At 36.6% G+C, this 18,305-nt stretch overlaps 1 protein-coding gene across 10 annotated transcripts in view; it reads right to left on the bottom strand.

Annotated features, from left to right (window-relative positions):
• Positions 1-18,305, bottom strand: part of ptk2aa (protein tyrosine kinase 2aa) — an 84,274-nt gene that overhangs the window by 41,424 nt on the left and 24,545 nt on the right. For 4 of the 10 annotated variants that reach the window (XM_051872186.1, XM_051872184.1, XM_051872185.1 and 1 more), the window contains exons 1-3: positions 14,889-15,255; positions 7,001-7,227; positions 1,619-1,785 (exon numbers count right to left, since the gene is read on the bottom strand). In XM_051872186.1, the coding sequence (XP_051728146.1) occupies positions 1,619-1,785; positions 7,001-7,227; positions 14,889-15,006 (512 nt within the window). In that variant the 5' untranslated portion in view covers positions 15,007-15,255. Of the gene's footprint in view, positions 1-1,614; positions 1,786-7,000; positions 7,228-10,445; positions 10,693-14,888; positions 15,267-18,305 lie in introns of those variants that run through there. The other 6 variants (XM_051872191.1, XM_051872190.1, XM_051872189.1 and 3 more) reach the window with 4 other exon arrangements.

Consider the following 18,305-nt stretch of genomic DNA (forward strand, 5'->3'; position numbering starts at 1 on the left):
AAAAGTTTGCAGAAACTACTGGTTTCACATGAACCTGGCCCTAAACCTTTCATTTGTCACATTGAGTCAATCTTGACCAGAACAAGCTGCAAAGTAAACCAGATTTCATTCTGGCTATATGAGACTACCCTTACGAAAAAGAAGTATACTTCAAGTTCATTTTATTAAGTATACTTAAGTAATGTTCAAGTATATTTTTAAGTATACTTTATGTAGTAAGTATACTAATATCAATGTACTAATAGTAAACTTGTAAGTGTATTATTTCAATACTGCTTGGGACTAAATTGGCCCACTTTTTAGTATATAAAAGTATACTTTTAAGTGTACTATAAGTGTAAAAGTAGTGAACTTAAATGTTTCTCGTTTGTACTGCATCTGTACTACAAGTGAACTTATAAGTATACTAGTAGTTTATTATTTTAATACTAGTAGTACATTTTTTAGTTTATGAAAGTACACTTTGAAGTATACTCTCGGTAAACTACTAGTTTAGTAGTTTTATACTGCAAGTATACTTGTAATTTTTCTTTAAGTAAACATAACACATATCTATGAATGTCGCATAAACCTATGTGACAAAATGTGCTTTAATAGGCAACTACAAGCCAAGTATACTTAGAATACTTATTTATACTTTTAAGTATCGATCAAAAGAGTACAAGTATAGTCCAAATAAATAGACTTTAAGCAATTTTAAGTATATTTCTGAGAAGTACATAAAAAGTAGACTGAAAGTATACTTTCTTATTTTTAGTTTAAAAGAAGTATACTAATAGCACACTTGAATAAACTTCTTTTTAGTAAGGGTAGTCTACATCTGTCAAGACCTGGACTGAATTCATTGAGCAGGTTTTACAGTAGTCTAGATCCCCATCAAGAGCACAAATACGAGCGGATCAGATCCCTCAAAACCTACCAATAGTTTGAGATAATCAAGCGTTTCTAGCGTAAAAATTACAATAACAGCCTACACGAACAGCAGCTTGCAAACGGGGCAGGAGAAAGGCGGGATTTTAAATCACCGACACTCTTTTCTCTGCTGAGTGACAGAACAAAAGCAGGTTGGAGTGAATTAGAGGCCGGTGAATGGACGGCGCAGCTGCTTCATGGGGCACAAGAGACTGACGGGTCCACTGCTGCATTGTGGGTAGAGACGAGGTGACATAAAAATACCATCTGTGAGGGAATAACTCACATCTCAAAGACTCAAGCCCCTTATAAAATAAAACAGACACACACGGACACTAACAAAGAAAGGCGCAGCAGCAGGCACACAAATTTAGAGGTCGATGAATTCAAACACTCGTCCTGCCGCAATGACAATCACATGAGCATCACCATGGCAAAGACCGGCCCTCCAACCACACACACACACACCTCAAAAAACTTTTTAACAGCCTAAAAAACAATGGTACATGTAAACAATCTGGTTCCTTAGCTGGTTTCCCAACCTGATCAGCTGAAAAATCCCCAAAACCCCATTAAAATCAGCCAATAGATCAACGTGACCAGGCTTGATGACCAGCAAACCAGCTTAGATTTGTCTATAATGTTTTTTCAGCAGGGATCAAAGCTGAAATCGACGTAATACTAATAAAGATCTCTTAACGTTTACCTCCATTCGTCCTGTGGGCGGTTCTGTTCGTACTTCTCCCTCACGTGGGACACGCCCATATCGGGGTGGAGCCAATGGATGTCGCCCGATGGGACGTGAGTGAGCCGCAGCCCGAAACAAGCCACGTGTTTGACTTTATGGATGTCCACGATCTTCTGTATGATTCCCTGCAGACACAAAACACACACGGTTCATGGTCATAAAAATCCCATAATACACGGCATACTGCGATACATAAACTGATTTATAGAAGCGTAAAAATCTTGCGGCTGTTATTAGATGATTAGAGAGCATAATGGAGCCGACCCCGATCCTGATGTGTAAATCCACCTCAACCTTCATGACACCAAATATTCCCGTCACACACTATAACTGCAGCACGGCTTTTACTGCATTTGATTTTTAACGATGTAACTTCCTCTAGTATTCCTGTCACATGACTTGATCTTATTGACAAGCGTTATTCCATATACTAATATTTAAATCAGAACTGCTCATATTTTTTACTTTGTACCCAACAAATATATCAAAACAAAAAAGAGATTTTCAATTTTCATCACAGAGGAAATGCATATTTAATGTATTTTTGAATAAATTAAAAATGAGCATCATTGACCCACACATGACACAGGCTCAGATGACATCGCTGATGCTGGGGTAATGCGGTCATAATCTAATAAACAGGATGTGAAAGTGATACGGTTGTCACGGAAGCTGGGTGGTTGCCATGGCACTGCCGTGGTCCTCAGTGATTGGATTATGGAGCTGCCAAGGGCTCTGAGGACACACACACTGAAACGGGCTCACGACAGTGTTTCTGTGACTCATTCAGGTTACACACTCAATGGATTACATAATTACATAAGAGCAGAATAATATACTGATTCTGTGAGGTGTTTTACTGCTGATGCTAAATTAATGATAAAATCAGATGCAATGTAGTTAAATAAATAAGATCTAATAGCAGTGTAATGTACACCACAATAACTTATAACTTACTCCAACTATAACAACTCTCATATTAGTTATGAGTAATTTTCACAAAAAATTTCATGATAATATTTTTAATTTTTTTTTTTATATGGTAATGGTATAGTTATTTTTTTTATTTACTATAAATGTATATAAAAATAAATATATAAATACAATAAATCAAATATAAATAAATAAAAGTAACTGAAAATTCAATTGAATTTTATTGAAAATGTAAAATTTTCAATAACCAAATGACTGAAATCAGTGTTGTTATTGTTCACTAAAACTAAAACTATTAAAGTAAAAGTACTAGTAACTGAAATAAAGCTGAAGGAAATCATGTAGTACAAATTTTACCTGAAAAATGTTGCTTTGGCAACTAACTGAAAAAAGTTAAAAGTTGAATTGCTGAAATTACTAAAACTAAAACATAAAGAAAAATACATTTTAGCTTTATAGAAATTTAAAAAACAAAAACTAATAAAATTGACAAAAGCACATAACAAAATTACTAAAACTTAAACTAAAATTAAAATAAAATCTGAAAATATATATAAAAAAAGCTATTTCAAAATATTAATAATTAATACTAAAATAACTGAAATACTTTACAAAATAATTTTTATCTCAAATTCATTTTTTCATTTCATTTTTCAATTTAATTTTTTTGGAGGCAAACAAAAATATGTATATATAAAATATTAATATTATTAAATAATAATTATTTTATTAGTAACCAATGAAATGTGGGATCAGTGCAAAACAAATTAATATGTTACAGCGCCATTAAAAATGAATAAACCAATAAACGCAGACCAATAAACGCAGACTTGTGACATTAGATAAATTCTACATAAATGCCCAATCTTGTGTCATATGTAAGCAATGAGGTACCTTATTGCTTATTACCTTATTCCCGGAGTACCTTATTGCTTTTATAAAACAGTTACCACACAATACAAATATTAAATCCAAAAATAATGCAACTTTCATGAACTTTCACTAAGAGCCTTCCGCCGGAAAAAATAGTCCCTGACCGTGAACAGCAACAGAAGTTACATTATTACACCATTAGATGGCGGCAAAGACTGTCTTTATGAGTGTGTCAGTCAGTAGCGAAGACGGAACAAGACGCAACTGACAAATGCTTTGACTAATGTTAGCGCTGTCAGTCACGGGAAAACCCCTTAACTGTTAAAAGGACAAGATAATACATCGGGCATTTCGGACCTGAAGGAAAATGCTATGCAGGTAATAAACTCGCTCACTCGATCTCTTTCTCACAATACTCTTCTACATAATACAGTAAGCTTCAATGAACAATATCAATTGAGAACAAACAGTTTACGTTGCTAAGAGTGGTTGCTAAGGGTGTTGACAGAACCGTTGGGTGAAGCAGTCATAGCCGTGTTTTATCGTGAATAAAACACAGCTATTGACCAATCAGAATCAAGGACAGGAACTAAATAAATATATTTAAATTTACCTTCAACTTCTGGTGTCTCTGTACAGACTAAATAACTTCAAAAAAAAAAAAAAAGCCAGACGAAACAGTAAGGCATCTCTCTCAGCATCAGACGGTGATCTGACAGACATACAGTAACGACACTACAGAGCTTCTCATGCGTTTCATCAGGCCTAAAAACTCACGCTGACACTCCAGCCAAAACACTGCATATTTATGATGGCACGCTCAGGTGACCCAGATTCAGGCCTGATAGGAAGGAGAGATTGCTGGGTTTGACCAGCATATAAACAGCGCACAGGCCAGCTGGAACGGCCGTCTACACGTGGCCTTCACATTACGACTGTGGGTTTGGCAGACCTGTGCTGTGTGTGCGGGAATAACAGAGCTGGATTTCCCACTGCATACTGGCACTGGGAGCGCTTTTCCGGCTTTAACATGCGCTTTCTGTAAGATCTTGGCCTTTAAAAATAAACCATGTACCAGGAAAACAGACTCATTAACCATAAAAATTAACTCAAGCATTCAGATTTAAAAACTATTGGTAAAAAAAAAAAAAACCAAAATAAAAATAATGTAGCATTAATAAAAAAATGTAGCATCAAACTATTTATTAATGCATATCGCATATCTCAAAAACAATGCATGTGAATTTTAAGCAAACATCCATTAGTCGACCCCTCAAATATATAAAAGACGTGAGTAAAATGGAGGACAAGCTTGTTGCTATGGGCTGGTTAATCCAAGAGCGAAACAACAGCAAATCTATCATGAGAATAATTAAAGTGCTTCATTTAGCAGAGTTTAATGAGATAATCACTGCATCTCAAATTAACCTGCAAAAGTTCAACTATATGATACGTTAACATGCTTTACAGCTTAAAACTGACTTAAACATTAATTATAAAATGGATAAATCAGTCTGAATTCATTACAGACTGAATGCAACAGCTGAAATAAAAGATTTTAAAACACCGCATTGTATTTCTTAGCATAATTAAAACAACATGAACGAATTCACATGCATTAATCATAAACATTGCAAAAAACATCTGCGAATGTACATGCGAATTTCTCTAAAATGATGTTCTGTTCATTTATAAAACAAATTTCTGCATTTAATTTTGGAGTTATCAGCAATGGTTTAAAATGTCATTTGTTGCTCAGCATCATTAGTATCACAAATAATTTGCATGCAAATTGTCAATTAGAAGTTGCCATTCAGATCCTGCTTTGTTATTTTATATTTAGGTGTGAATGCTAATGCATTCAATTTATATTTACATATTCATTTATTCATTAAGCAGATGCCCAAAGCGACTGACAAATAATGAATGCTAATACAAAACATACAAAAAAGTTTTTCCTTCTCATTTTCAGCAGAAATGACGTTTGCACAATTTAGTTAAATTTTTATTAAATAGCTTCTCCATTCTTTCACCGTCATATGAATCGACCGCTTTCCTCATGCCACAAAATATTCCTCATGTTAATCTTCTCCTGTCTGTATGAAGCTCAGGAGAAATAAAATCCCTGCTGCTGGAAATCTGAACATCTGTGATAAAGCTTGAAAAGATAAGAGACACAACTGACCCGGAGCCTGTAAGAGCCCTGCATTAGAAATGCCTGATTAAACCACAGAAAGAGTTTCTGAGCTTCAGGCTTGTTTAATCTGGACCTCGGCCAGAACTCCACATGTTCTCAGTGATCAGAAGACAAACACTTTGCTCTTTGGATTAAGGCAAGACACCACAGATGAACAGTAAAAAAACTTGCACAGTTGATTAATTACAGTACATCAAGACAAATGTTTTGTATTACTACAGACAAGTTTTGTCTGTAGTATCTTGCCTTAACACTGATGTTAATGTCTTCTTGTTGACTTTAAATGATCACACATTCAGTTTGTGTCCAGACAGAGTGGGTCAGTGAGAAACGTGAGAGGTCACCAGAGACCATCCCATCAAGAGGACCAGCATGTTTAATCTTCCTGTGGATTTGAACACAAATATCCGCTTAACACAGACACTGATCAATACAACTGCTGCGTCTCTAACAGAGCCGTCCGTCTCGACTCCTTCCCCTCGGAGTCTGTAATGAATTCAATTTCAGGAGGGAAATTAAGCCTTTCGGTGAAGGCTGAGCTTCAGAAGGGCTCGTATGTTTCCTGAGGAGATGCACGGTGATGGAAACCTGACATTTGTAAACTTTGAAGCTTCCTTTGTTTGTCACCAAACCCATCCTGCACTTATAAATAAAAAAAAAATTACATGGTATAAATCACATGGTAGGAAGTTTGTTGCTGGTTCGAGGTGGTCTACTTGCTCTAAAAACCTTGACCAAGCTGGTCTAACTGATTAAAACCAAACAAAAGTTCAACCAAACAATCATCAAGACCTGCTCAGACCAGCTAATGACTAAAATGACCAACTCAAACCATCTGGAAACCACAGGAACCAGTTTTATCTGGATTTGTTAGTATGAAAAACAAATTCTAACAGCTATAAACGTTTTTACAGCTACAAAAATTATAATAATATTATATAATATAAAATAGAATTGCGAGTTATAAAGTCAGAATTGCGAGTTATAGTCAGAATTGCGAATTATAAACAATTCTGAGAAAAAAAAGTCTGAATTGTGAGTTTATATCTCGCAATTCTGACTTTATAACTCACAATTGCGAATGTAAATCTCGCAATTCTGAGAAATAAGTGATTCTTATTGCATTGTTACAGTAATGAGAAAGTAACTAAAATCATAAATGAGAATAAGCCAACTATCTAGACCTGCTCAGACCAGATGGCCAGCCTGGACCACCTAGAAACCATGTAAAACCCTCAGAAACTGGTTCTAAAACAGGCATCTAAAATCTATAGATACTGATACACAAAACCATGAGACTAAACAGAACTTGTGTGACCTTGTGACCTTTTTCTTACCCTGACGTCAGTTGCATCTCCATGTCGGATGTTGCTGGACCAGGTGCTGTGTTCACTGTTGTTCTCAAAGTGATGGAAGATCTTCAAGACCCTGTCAGGGGCCCCAGGGGCCCGCTCCGTCCCCGCACTCAGACGGGCCTTGGCCCCGCCGCCCAGGGTGTAGTTCGGGTTGGGCTCCAGGTATGCCGTCGCCATGCCTTTGTTGTGCGCTAAGTGTCTGTCATATTCTGTACAGAAACAAGAGGGAGGAGGAACCGGTTAGGGTCATTGTCATTAAAATCAACTCAAAAATGCAACTTGGCTTACTGCAATTATCAATGCAATTATTTTTCTGAAATACTTGATTTATTATTACTGAATATTGGTAATGTTAGATATATTTTTTATTTTTTAATATTTATATTTAATGATAATATTTTATCTTATCTTATCTTTTCTTATCTTATCTTACCACACAATTTTAGCCAAACTGAGCTGCCCTACAAACCAGGGTTTATTATAGTAAAACTAAAATCAACGCTTCAAGTAACATTTTCAAGTAACAAAAAATATTTTAAAAAATGAAATGTATCTAGTTTCCCAGGAAACGTTTCTTATTTTCATTTAGTTCAACTTGATGTACTAAAACTTCATCTAAAACTGAAATAAAAATTAATAACAACTATATGGACATATTAAAATAAAATTAAAATGACAAAATACACCACAAAATTCCTAAATCTTTAACTAAAATAAAAATGAAAAGAGAAAATATATAAAAAAAACCAGAAACTAATTCAAACTATAAAAAAAATATAAAAATTATATATATATATATATATATAAAAACTATAATAGTATCTTAATGATATCTTAACGCTGTTACAAACAAGCACCGCAAACCTGAAAAAAATGCATTCTATTTTGTTCTTCTACTAATTACACAGACAATGAAAATGGACATAGTTTTCGTAATAAAACACACTAGAGTAGAACTTTCTAACAGCATCTAATCGTTCCTCACACCCCTGATTTAATCTGAGGACATTTCTCATCCTATCTCTGTGTGTGAAGCGGTTTGAGAGCCAGACGGCGAAATACGGCGAAGCGCGAACTACATGATAAATTTACTCATGAAATGAAGAGGCGTAATACAGGAGCAGATGAATCTCCAGACACCTCGCAGATGGAGGGCAAATCACTTTCCATTTATCTACTCATGGTTACATCAGGGTTAAGAGACGAGGCTCATTCATGCTTTCACACATCGGGCTAATAAAAATAAACGTCTTTCTAGCTGATTAAAACTGCTGGAAATCCATCCATACATTAGACTCCATGACACAGGCAAGACAGATGGATGCTGGGAAGGACTGATATGATATTTCAGCAGATCACTTTCCCAACAGCAGCATTCCAACAATCCCAGACGTCCACTTATCTGCCGCTTATCACCATCGCAAATATGATACACACACCCACGACAAGGATAAACAAACGTGCAAGAACAAATACGCACACACATCAGGACAGTTACGCAAGACAGTGTGTTTCCATTAGTTGAACATGAAAAGTGATAAATGATAAACTACGAGTCCTGCAGGTAAACCTTCTAATACTGGTAATGGCTGTCATTTACCATAGGAAATAATTCATATTCATCCTTCAGTTCTTCAATTGATTAGAAAACACATTTACAATGGAAGTGCAGCAGGAGAGCAGACAAGAAGATTTAAAGGGATAGTTCACCCAAAAATGAAAAGCACAAATGTAGAGGTCTGCATTCCCGCTTCTCTCCTGCGGGACCCGATAAGATTTCTTGCTGCGCGGGATTAAATTTTGAATGAAAGGCGGATTGCGGTCGGTAACTTTAGTGTACTTTAGGCAGGAGCGGGCGGTCTGACAATAACCCGGTCGCTCCCGAGATGCTTTGACATCAGCGCATCTGTGCTTGAACTTGAAGTGAACAAAACATTCTGCAGTGGTGGCGTTCACACAGTCACCAGTTCCCTGTCCTGAGAAACCTGGCAAGATATGTTATTTGCATTAGAGGTCTACGCGAGTGCACCTTCAGAGAACATTCAACCTTTGTGATCCGATTTTGAAGGAGAGACGTTCTGAAACGGTCGTCAGTCAGCGTCATTCTGTTCTTGTGTGGATGTTAAAAAAGATTTCATTTTGAAGTATAGCTAGTAAGCCAACAGTTTTCCTTTATGTAATTTTGGCATAGCCTATAGTTTTGAGGGACATGTTGTAGGCTATTTAATTTATTAAATTATATTTGTTATCCCCAATCACTCTCTTTCTTTAGGGGAAGTTTAAACGCGAGATTCTGGAAACGATCTTTAGCGGGACCCGTTGGGTCGGGAAGAAAAATCACTATATGCGGATAGCGGGTGAACACAGAGTGAATTTTAGGCGAGAGCGGGTGCGTGCGGAATAGAACCATTGCGGGAGCGGGGCGAAAAACACAGTCCCGCGCAGACCTCTACACAAATGTTGCCAAAGCCTTGAATTATTGAGTAAAACACGCTTTTAAAGGGTCTAAGCGGTCTATTTACTGTTTTAGATAGATGAACTTATTCCTGTTCCATGTTACGGATATCATTTGGAAATGCATTTATATTTTTATGCAGATTTTTACAAAAAATTCCTTAAGTCTGGACAGGATGATGATTATTTCAGTGTTACAGTAGTCAATTCAGTGATTTATTTAGTGATAAACTAATGACAATCATCAGTGAGAAACTAACGAGAATCACAAACCATCTGGACACATTACAGTAATGAGAACTGTCATGAAAATAATGTCACAATGCTATAAAATCATAACGGCTGTCATGAGATTCACCCTACTGGTGAAAGGAGGCTCTTATTATTGGCTTCATTTCCTTATTAATACAACATACCATGGCTTTCTTTTAGTTTTGGGGTGAAATATGAGCCAGACATGTTCTTGAAAGGCACACACACACAAACACAGTCACACACACACATCAAAGTGTCAGTGAATGAGCAGTTACACCCTCAGAGTCACGTATGGCACAGAGATCTGAAACACACACACACACACACACACACACACACACACACACACAGCTGCAGACACTGACACATTCAAAAACACCACAGTCTGTCTGCTTCATACATCATCAACAAACACCAAAATATCACACTCATTCACAAGATGCTTTTAGATGTCAAAGAAACTTACTAAACTCTTACTACAAGCTGAAACAGATAGATCAATGTATTAAAAATGTCACAGTGTTAGACTCAGTAGTCAAACTAACAAATGACTGCCTTAATGTAAACCTAATTTAATATAAAAACATATATACACTATAGACATTTGTAGTATATATATATGTTTCAAAACTAAGATTTTGAATGTTTTTGAAAGAAGTGAAAACAGACATCTCTCTAAAGCCAAATTACAAAGCGGTCGTGGACATGACAATCCTACCTGCGAGTAGAAACGGCCAGCAAACACACGGTACAGCAAAGTCGTGCGACAAACATCCATCTCTGTCGGGGAACATGAGGGTAGTCTTGCGGTGTACAGAAATCCCCGGCACACGTCTGTGCCTGTAACGGCTTTGGAATATCTGACACGACACGCTCTACCGCCACACACACACGGGGCAAGCCTCTTTCCTCTTACATACAGCGTCATCGCTCCAGTCACAGACATGTGTGACTCATGTTTACCTGTTCACCACTGATGTCTCATTTCCCTCACACTCACCTGGATCCAGGTGTGCGGGGGCGTGGCTTAAGACGGGACACACACCTACATCCATTTAAACTATGAACACTAATACTGAAGGGCCCATTCAGGACAAAGAGACATGCTGTACAAGATCTGCTTCAAAACCTAGTGCGCTCGCTTGTTGTATACTGTCTACATAGGCAGCTCCCTTCTTAGCCTCCTGGAATGGAACATTCTGAGTGATTTGGAACACTCTACATAGGCAGAAACAGACCACTGACAAGACCATGGCGGAGGATTCGTTGCACAACAGAGCCTAAGTGTCTGACAAATGTTTTATCTTGTAGAATTCGCGCTCAGCACCACCACTCCCAATTCACAAGAGTATGTGCGATTGCGAAAGCGAAAGCGAAAGTAAAACGCGAACGCGTATTTCGTTTCGTGAGCTAACTGTCTTGTCACACCCCTAGTATCGCACAAAATGCTAAATAAACAAAAAAATAATAAAAAAAATACTAGATCTGCTACGCTGCTGTAGCTGCAGAGTGAGTATGGACTTGGACTAATTTCCCATAATAAAGATAATAAAATAAAAGGGAGCACAGAAATGGCCATGTCATTGTGAATAAAATGGGCAACGCTGAAGGAAATTTCTTCACATTGCGAGCAAATCTGACTGCAGTGACCGCAGCCGAATCTGAATATAGCATCTCTAATGACTTCACAATCTTAAATGTCACGGTTCGGCTCTGCAGCCAAAGACCACATCGACACTGTCTGCCCTGTGAAAATGAGTCATTTCAGGCGATTGCATGAAGATTTCACTGAATTTCCGTCATCTAGGAGTAATGAGTCATTCCTGACAGCATGAAACTAGTCTGAGCGGAAGAAAATGCTGAGTTTGCTGTAGGACAACATGAGGAGCTGTCCGTTAACAAGCTGAAACCATCCGGCGGAACAAAGATGATAGGGTCACGTCATGCTGTCACTCATAAAGACCCACAGATATCCCAGCATGCACCCGCAGTAAACACAAATGGAGCCACAGTTGACTTCACGTTCAGGGACACAGTGACCTAAAAATGAGGACAGGAGAGACTAGATGAGAGCAAAAGAAGAGAGTACAGGAGGTGAGATAAAAGCAAAGGAGACGAGATGAGACGAGAAGAGGAGACTAGACTGTAAGAGAGCAAAGAAGGGATGAGGGCAATGAAGAAGAAAAGAGATAAGATAAGATGAGAAGAGAAGAGAGCAGGACAAAAGACTCCAGACTAGAAGAGTTGAGAGCAAAAAGAGAAGAGAGAAGAGACGAGACAAGACAAGAAGTGAGAAAAGAAGAGAAGAGACGAGACAAAACTTAACGAGACAAGGAGACAAGAATAGATGAGAAAAGAAGAGACAAGATTAGAAGAGAGAAGCAGAAACAAGAATAGATAAGAGACGAGACAAGACAAGAAGAAACGAGATGAGACGAGACCAGAAGAGATGAAATGAGAAGAGACGAGACAAGAAGAGATGAGAAAAGACTAGACAAGAGAGAAGAGACCAGAAGAGAAGAGACGAAATGAGATGAGAAGAGACAAGACAAGAAGAGATGAGACTAGTCAAGAAGAGACGAGAAGAGAAAAGTAGAGACGAGACAAGAAGAGAAGAGATTGGTGAGAAAAGAAGAGACGAGACAAGAAAAGAATAGACGAGAAAAGAAGAGACAAGAAGAGAAAAGACTAGAAGAGATGAGACTAGAGAAGAAGAGACTAGACAATAAGAGACGAGAAGAAAAGAGACAAGAAGAGACAAGACAGAAAGAGATGAGACAAGACGAGACGAGAAGAGATGAGAAGAAAAGAGACGAGAAGAGAAGAGACGAGAAGAGAAGAGATGGGACGAGACGAGAAGATACGAGATAAGAAGATAAGAGACAAGAAGAGATGAGAAGAGACGAGAAGAGACGAGAATAGAGAAGAAGAGATGAGAAGAAACGAGACGAGACAGAAAGAGATGAGACAAGACGAGACAAGAAGAGATGAGAAGAAAAGAGACTAGACAAGTAGAGATGAAAAGAAAAGAGATGAGAAGAGATGAGATGAGACGAGAAGAGACGATACAAGAGACAAGAGGCTAGAAGAGATGAAACTAGAAGAGGCAAGAAGAAACGAGACAAGACTAGACAATAAGAGACGAGAAGAAATGAGACTAGACTAGACAAGAAGAGATGAGAAGAGAAGAAAAGAGACGAGACAGGAAGAGACGAGATGAGAAGATACAAGACAAGAAGAGACGAGACAAGAAGAGATGAAACAAGACAAGAAGAGATGAGACAAGATGAGAAGAGGGGAGTGTCCATATGACCTCGTGTGACCTCTGAACACAGCTGCTCTCAGCACGCTGAATGCATCACCCGCATATTAACATGCATCGCACATGCAAATGTATTTAAATTGAGTGGAAGGGATCAGAACAACACCAGCTCAAAACATCTCATGTTACAGGACTGAAGATACAGCAGGAACACAAATCAGTCTGAAAACACAACATCCATCCAGAGAAACACGACATGAGCTGAACACATTAAACCACACTATATCTGCTGACCCTCAGTGACTCCAGCATTAGATCTGCCATTACTGTGTCTGAAGCATGTGACCTGCTCTTCAAGGGTCACAGATTATCTGTATGTTTGAGCTACAATATGTGTTTTTGTGCATTCTGGGTTTCATGCTAGTCCATCTATGGATATAATCCATATTTCCTAGAAACTGCTGGTTTAATCTTACTAAAGCATGGCTGACTGACAGTCTGATGCGTACTGCACACAAAAACTGCAAGATCTTTCTCAAAACAGCATGCTGATCTGATTTCAGTGTTACAGGCTTACATCAGTCTGCTGGGAAACATTGTTTACAACTCCTACAACGACACTTCTGAGGAAGAACTCGTCACTGGAGTTGACAAGGACGTTTTTGTGTGTGTTTGAGGCACTCAGCAATATTTCCCCTGTATATTTCCCCATGGCCTCTGATGCAATGATACTAAGCTTTCTCTTTTAAGTTATCTCTGAAACAGTGAACTAAAGCATGAAAGAACTCAAAATGAATGAATAGTTTGAACATAATGAGCATATTTGCTAGAGGATCATTTGATCTGTTCACTGCAATGAGGCGCAGCAGAAGAATCAACACTGAGTGATGAAATGTTGGCTTACAATTAATTTAACCAGGAACTGAAGAAGGTAAATTCAATCAACCAATTAAAATTAACTGGCATATTTTTCATTTTCAAATCAAATTTTCTCTCTTTATGATTCCTTGGATGAACACACACACTAAAACACTAAAGACAAACACACACACACACACACAGTCATTGAGACGGTTTATCTTGTCAGTCACACAAGAGTCAATAAGATTAAGACTGAATGAGTTTGACTGATGGACAGCATCAAGAGCAGGTGCACACACACGCACGCACACCAACACACAGAGAGAGAGAGAGAGAGAGAGAGAGAGAGAGAGAGAGAGAGCAAGGGAAAATAAAATATCCTTGACGGAAAAAAAAATCATGAAAAAAAAAATCACAATGAATTGTTTTATGATGAATTATTAATGTTGTATGATTCCTTTTTTGTAAAACGAGGAAAGCATTTGCTAAACATATTAATGTAAAATTAATGTTTTATGTTTTTAAGAATGCGTTTTTAGTGTGTATTTACATCACAGTGTCATGTATGGTATGTGAAGTAAAATAAAATAAAATAAAACAATAAGATATAAAATGAAATAAAATGAAGAAAAAATAAAATAAGATAAAACAAAGAAAAAAATAAAATAAAAAAATAAAATAATAAGATATAAAATAAAATAAGATACATATAAATATAATATAAAATAAAATAAGATACAACAAAAAATAAATAAATAAATAAATAAAACAATAAAATACAATAAAATAAGATATAAAATAAAATAAAATGATAAAACAAAATAATAAAATAAAATAAAATAAAATAAAATAAAATAAATAATAAAAAATAAAATAAAATAAAATAAAATAATGGTTGTGTCTAAAAGCTTTCAACTACCAAAACATGACTGATTACATGGCACTACAATCTTATCCGTACAATCAACCAAACAAACACCAACGCTGATGCACAAACACTATCAAGCTTTAGACATCAGTAAACAGACGGACAAGTACCTGCGGCCCAGCATAAGGGGAATGGACTGCAGCGTCTTTTCTCCATGTAAGCGGCTGACTGTCTGTCTGAGCCCGTGGTGAGGGTCAGCCAGCACCCGCCGCTCTCAAACACCCTCATGGGAACCTGCGCAACGTCCTGCCACACACCCAGACACCGGCCTCCTCCAAGACACACGACACGACTGCATGCACTGGATAATCCACGTCCTGACACACAGATCCGTTCGGATCTATCCACTCCACACAGAGGCCAGAAGACGCTCTCGATGGGAATACAAATCCCGTCCTGATGCTTGCGGTTCACAGGAAAAGGCTGAAGTTATCTGGGAGGAGACAGATGGTGCCTGTGTCGCTCTGCCTCACCGAGGCGACTGAGCCGATTGAGTCCGGAAAGGCCAGTGCAGAGGCTAGAGTGGGAGGAGCCACTGCAACCTAATTAATATGCAAATCCCAGACTCATTTCCTTCAACAGTGGCTGTTTACCAAGTCAACCACAACTGCAAATCATTGCTGATCTGCGTCACCTCTGCTAGTGCCTTTTTACTGCCTCTGTCCCCAATACGCCCATTTTTGTTTCCCAGCATGCACACTCATTGTTTTCTTTACACTATAGCTCTGTGCCAAAACCTAGTGAGCTGCCATGCTGTTTACTGCCTACATAGGCAGCTGCCTTCTAAGGGGCCGTTCACACAGTTCTTGTTTTCTACCGCACTATATTTTTATTAGTCTCCTTACACAGAGAGTTGTTTTATTATAAGAATAAATAAATAATACTTATAATAATAATACAATGAATTTGCATTTATAATAATAATAATAATAATATTATTATAAGTATTATTTATTCATGTATTATTATAATAAAATACCTTTGGGAATAATAATAATAAAATGCTAAATTAATTTTAAAATTAATATACAAATATACATTATTATTATTATTATTATTTATATAGCACCTTTTCAAAACTCCAGGACCATTTACCATCATTCTGATTAATAGATTAATACAAAAAGAAAAAAAAAAATAGAAAAGATACATTTAAAATGATAGCATTAGGGTGCAGCAAAACTAATATTTATATTAAAATATGAACGCTTATTTAAATTAGTATTGATATTAATGCTATTAATAATATTAATATTAATAATATTACCATATTACCATATTACATCATATTGATATTACTACCATCAATACTATTTGCTATTGAATAAAATACAATTATAAGCAACATTTCTGGGATTGATTTTATAAGCTGGATGCTGTCTTACTATTTGGTCCAAATCAAATATCTTGCCTTTTGGAGCAGCCTTCATGAACGCACTTCTACATGTCTAAAGATGTCGTCTATGTGTAGGCAGCTCACTAGGTTTTGGAGCAGAGCTGATGTGTCGTGGTCTCTGTAGAGAAGCGATGCCCTGCAGCTACTGCTGCTCCTCAGAGGCACAATGAAGGAACAGAGGCAGTTAAACACTTCTGTTACCTCAGCCTTAGGCAGTCGGCAAAATCAATCAATTACCAGCAGCACAGAGCCACTATACCCACACTAACAGTCAACTAGTGCTGTCAACATGTTTTGTTTTCAATCGATCGATCGATAGATCGATAGATAGATAGGGTGTGTGTGTTTGTGTGTGTGTGTGCGCGTGTTAAGCCAATCACTGGCTTTATCGGCAGGAGATCTCTCAAGCTCTCGTTCATTCAGGACCGTCACAGATGGACCCGAACAGATTTTTCAACCCAAATCCCTGAAAGTCAGAGATTGTCTTGGGCATGAACAGAAGATCTCTGAGGATCTGACAGGAATGGTCCGCAATGAGAGGAAATACCAGGATGATTGCATTCACAGTCCAAAATCCACTTAGAACAACTGCTATTAAAACAAACACACTGGAGTGTCTAGAAACGGGACATCTGACACGGTTTACATTTGAAAATAAGTTCCCTTTTCCTTGGTTACTACCATACTGTTGCACTATTTCTATAGTATGTACACTATGAATAGTATGCAGTAAATGAATAGTAAATAATACTTAAATACTAATAATAATCTATAAAATTTAATATAAAAAATAAACATGAATAAGTAAAATTATAATATATTTCTGATTATATTAAAATGTATATAAAATATAATTCATATATACAGTAATATAATATTATTTAATATAATATAATAATACATAAATATTAATACATACATAAATATATTAATTACATAAAATATAATACAATTAAATTAAAAAAATAAACAAATAAACAATGCAATTTAAATATTTTATACTAATATATAATTTATAAAAATATAACAAAATATTTTATACTAATATATGATTTATTATATACATATATATAAATGTTATAATAATATATTGTATACTATATACTATTGTATATAAAATTTCCATAAAATAAAAAAATAAAATATAAAAAATTAAATTAAAATATATTTATATTAATATATAAAACCTAAAATAAATAAATGTATATATATATATGCAAAATAAAAATATATAAATATTAATTACATAAAATATAATACATTAAAATTTATATAAAATATAATTCATACGATATAAAAAATGAAATAAAAAAACAGATACAATATAATATATTTTATATTAATCAATTAATCATCTGTAGTTTGTACACTATGAATAGTATACATATAACTATAAAGCTCTGTAAAGTTAAAATGTGCAGTATATACAAAGCACACTTCGTACTGTATCCCACAATGCATTGCTAGGACTTTGCCTATTTCCATTGTGTGAATGAACCAATCATATATCCCGGCCACAATCTTATTTCAATCATTGTTTAATCGGACTGCCATTTTTAATCCAGTTTTCTTAAAAACATCTGAACATTTTCAGACATTTTTAAACAAAACTAGATTAAAAAGGCAAAAGAAGTGTTGTCATTCAAAGTTGATAACTGGATGTCACTTCAAAAAAGACGCACGGGTGGTTCAATGACCCAGCACTAACCGTGACAACACACAATCTGATCCAGTGACGGTCGTTCATGCAGGCACTAACATGTGCTGTGGATCTACACCCCCTACTTAAAAAACCCAAATAAAGAGAGAGTTAGACAAAGGGGCTCCTGGGAAGGGAGGGGGTGCGGTGCTCTTCCTATACAAACCCTTCACATCCGGCCCGCTGCTCCTGACAAAAGCCTTTACAAACCGGCTCTGACTCCCCCAGCGGGACGCAGCGCCGCACTGAGACACGCTCCACGCTCGGACACACGCTTCACTCGCACATGACCACAGCGCAGAAATATGTGTGTGATGCACGGTATGGGACTGAGGAGGGGTCGGGACAAAAGGACACTGAGTGTTTCCTTTGTGACTGAAAATCCCAAAGAGGTCAAGCTTCAGTAGACAATATATTATCAAGAGACTGTAC

Source organism: Ctenopharyngodon idella, chromosome 19 (genome assembly GCF_019924925.1).
Source record: "Ctenopharyngodon idella isolate HZGC_01 chromosome 19, HZGC01, whole genome shotgun sequence".
Classification (NCBI taxonomy): Eukaryota; Metazoa; Chordata; class Actinopteri; order Cypriniformes; family Xenocyprididae; genus Ctenopharyngodon; species Ctenopharyngodon idella.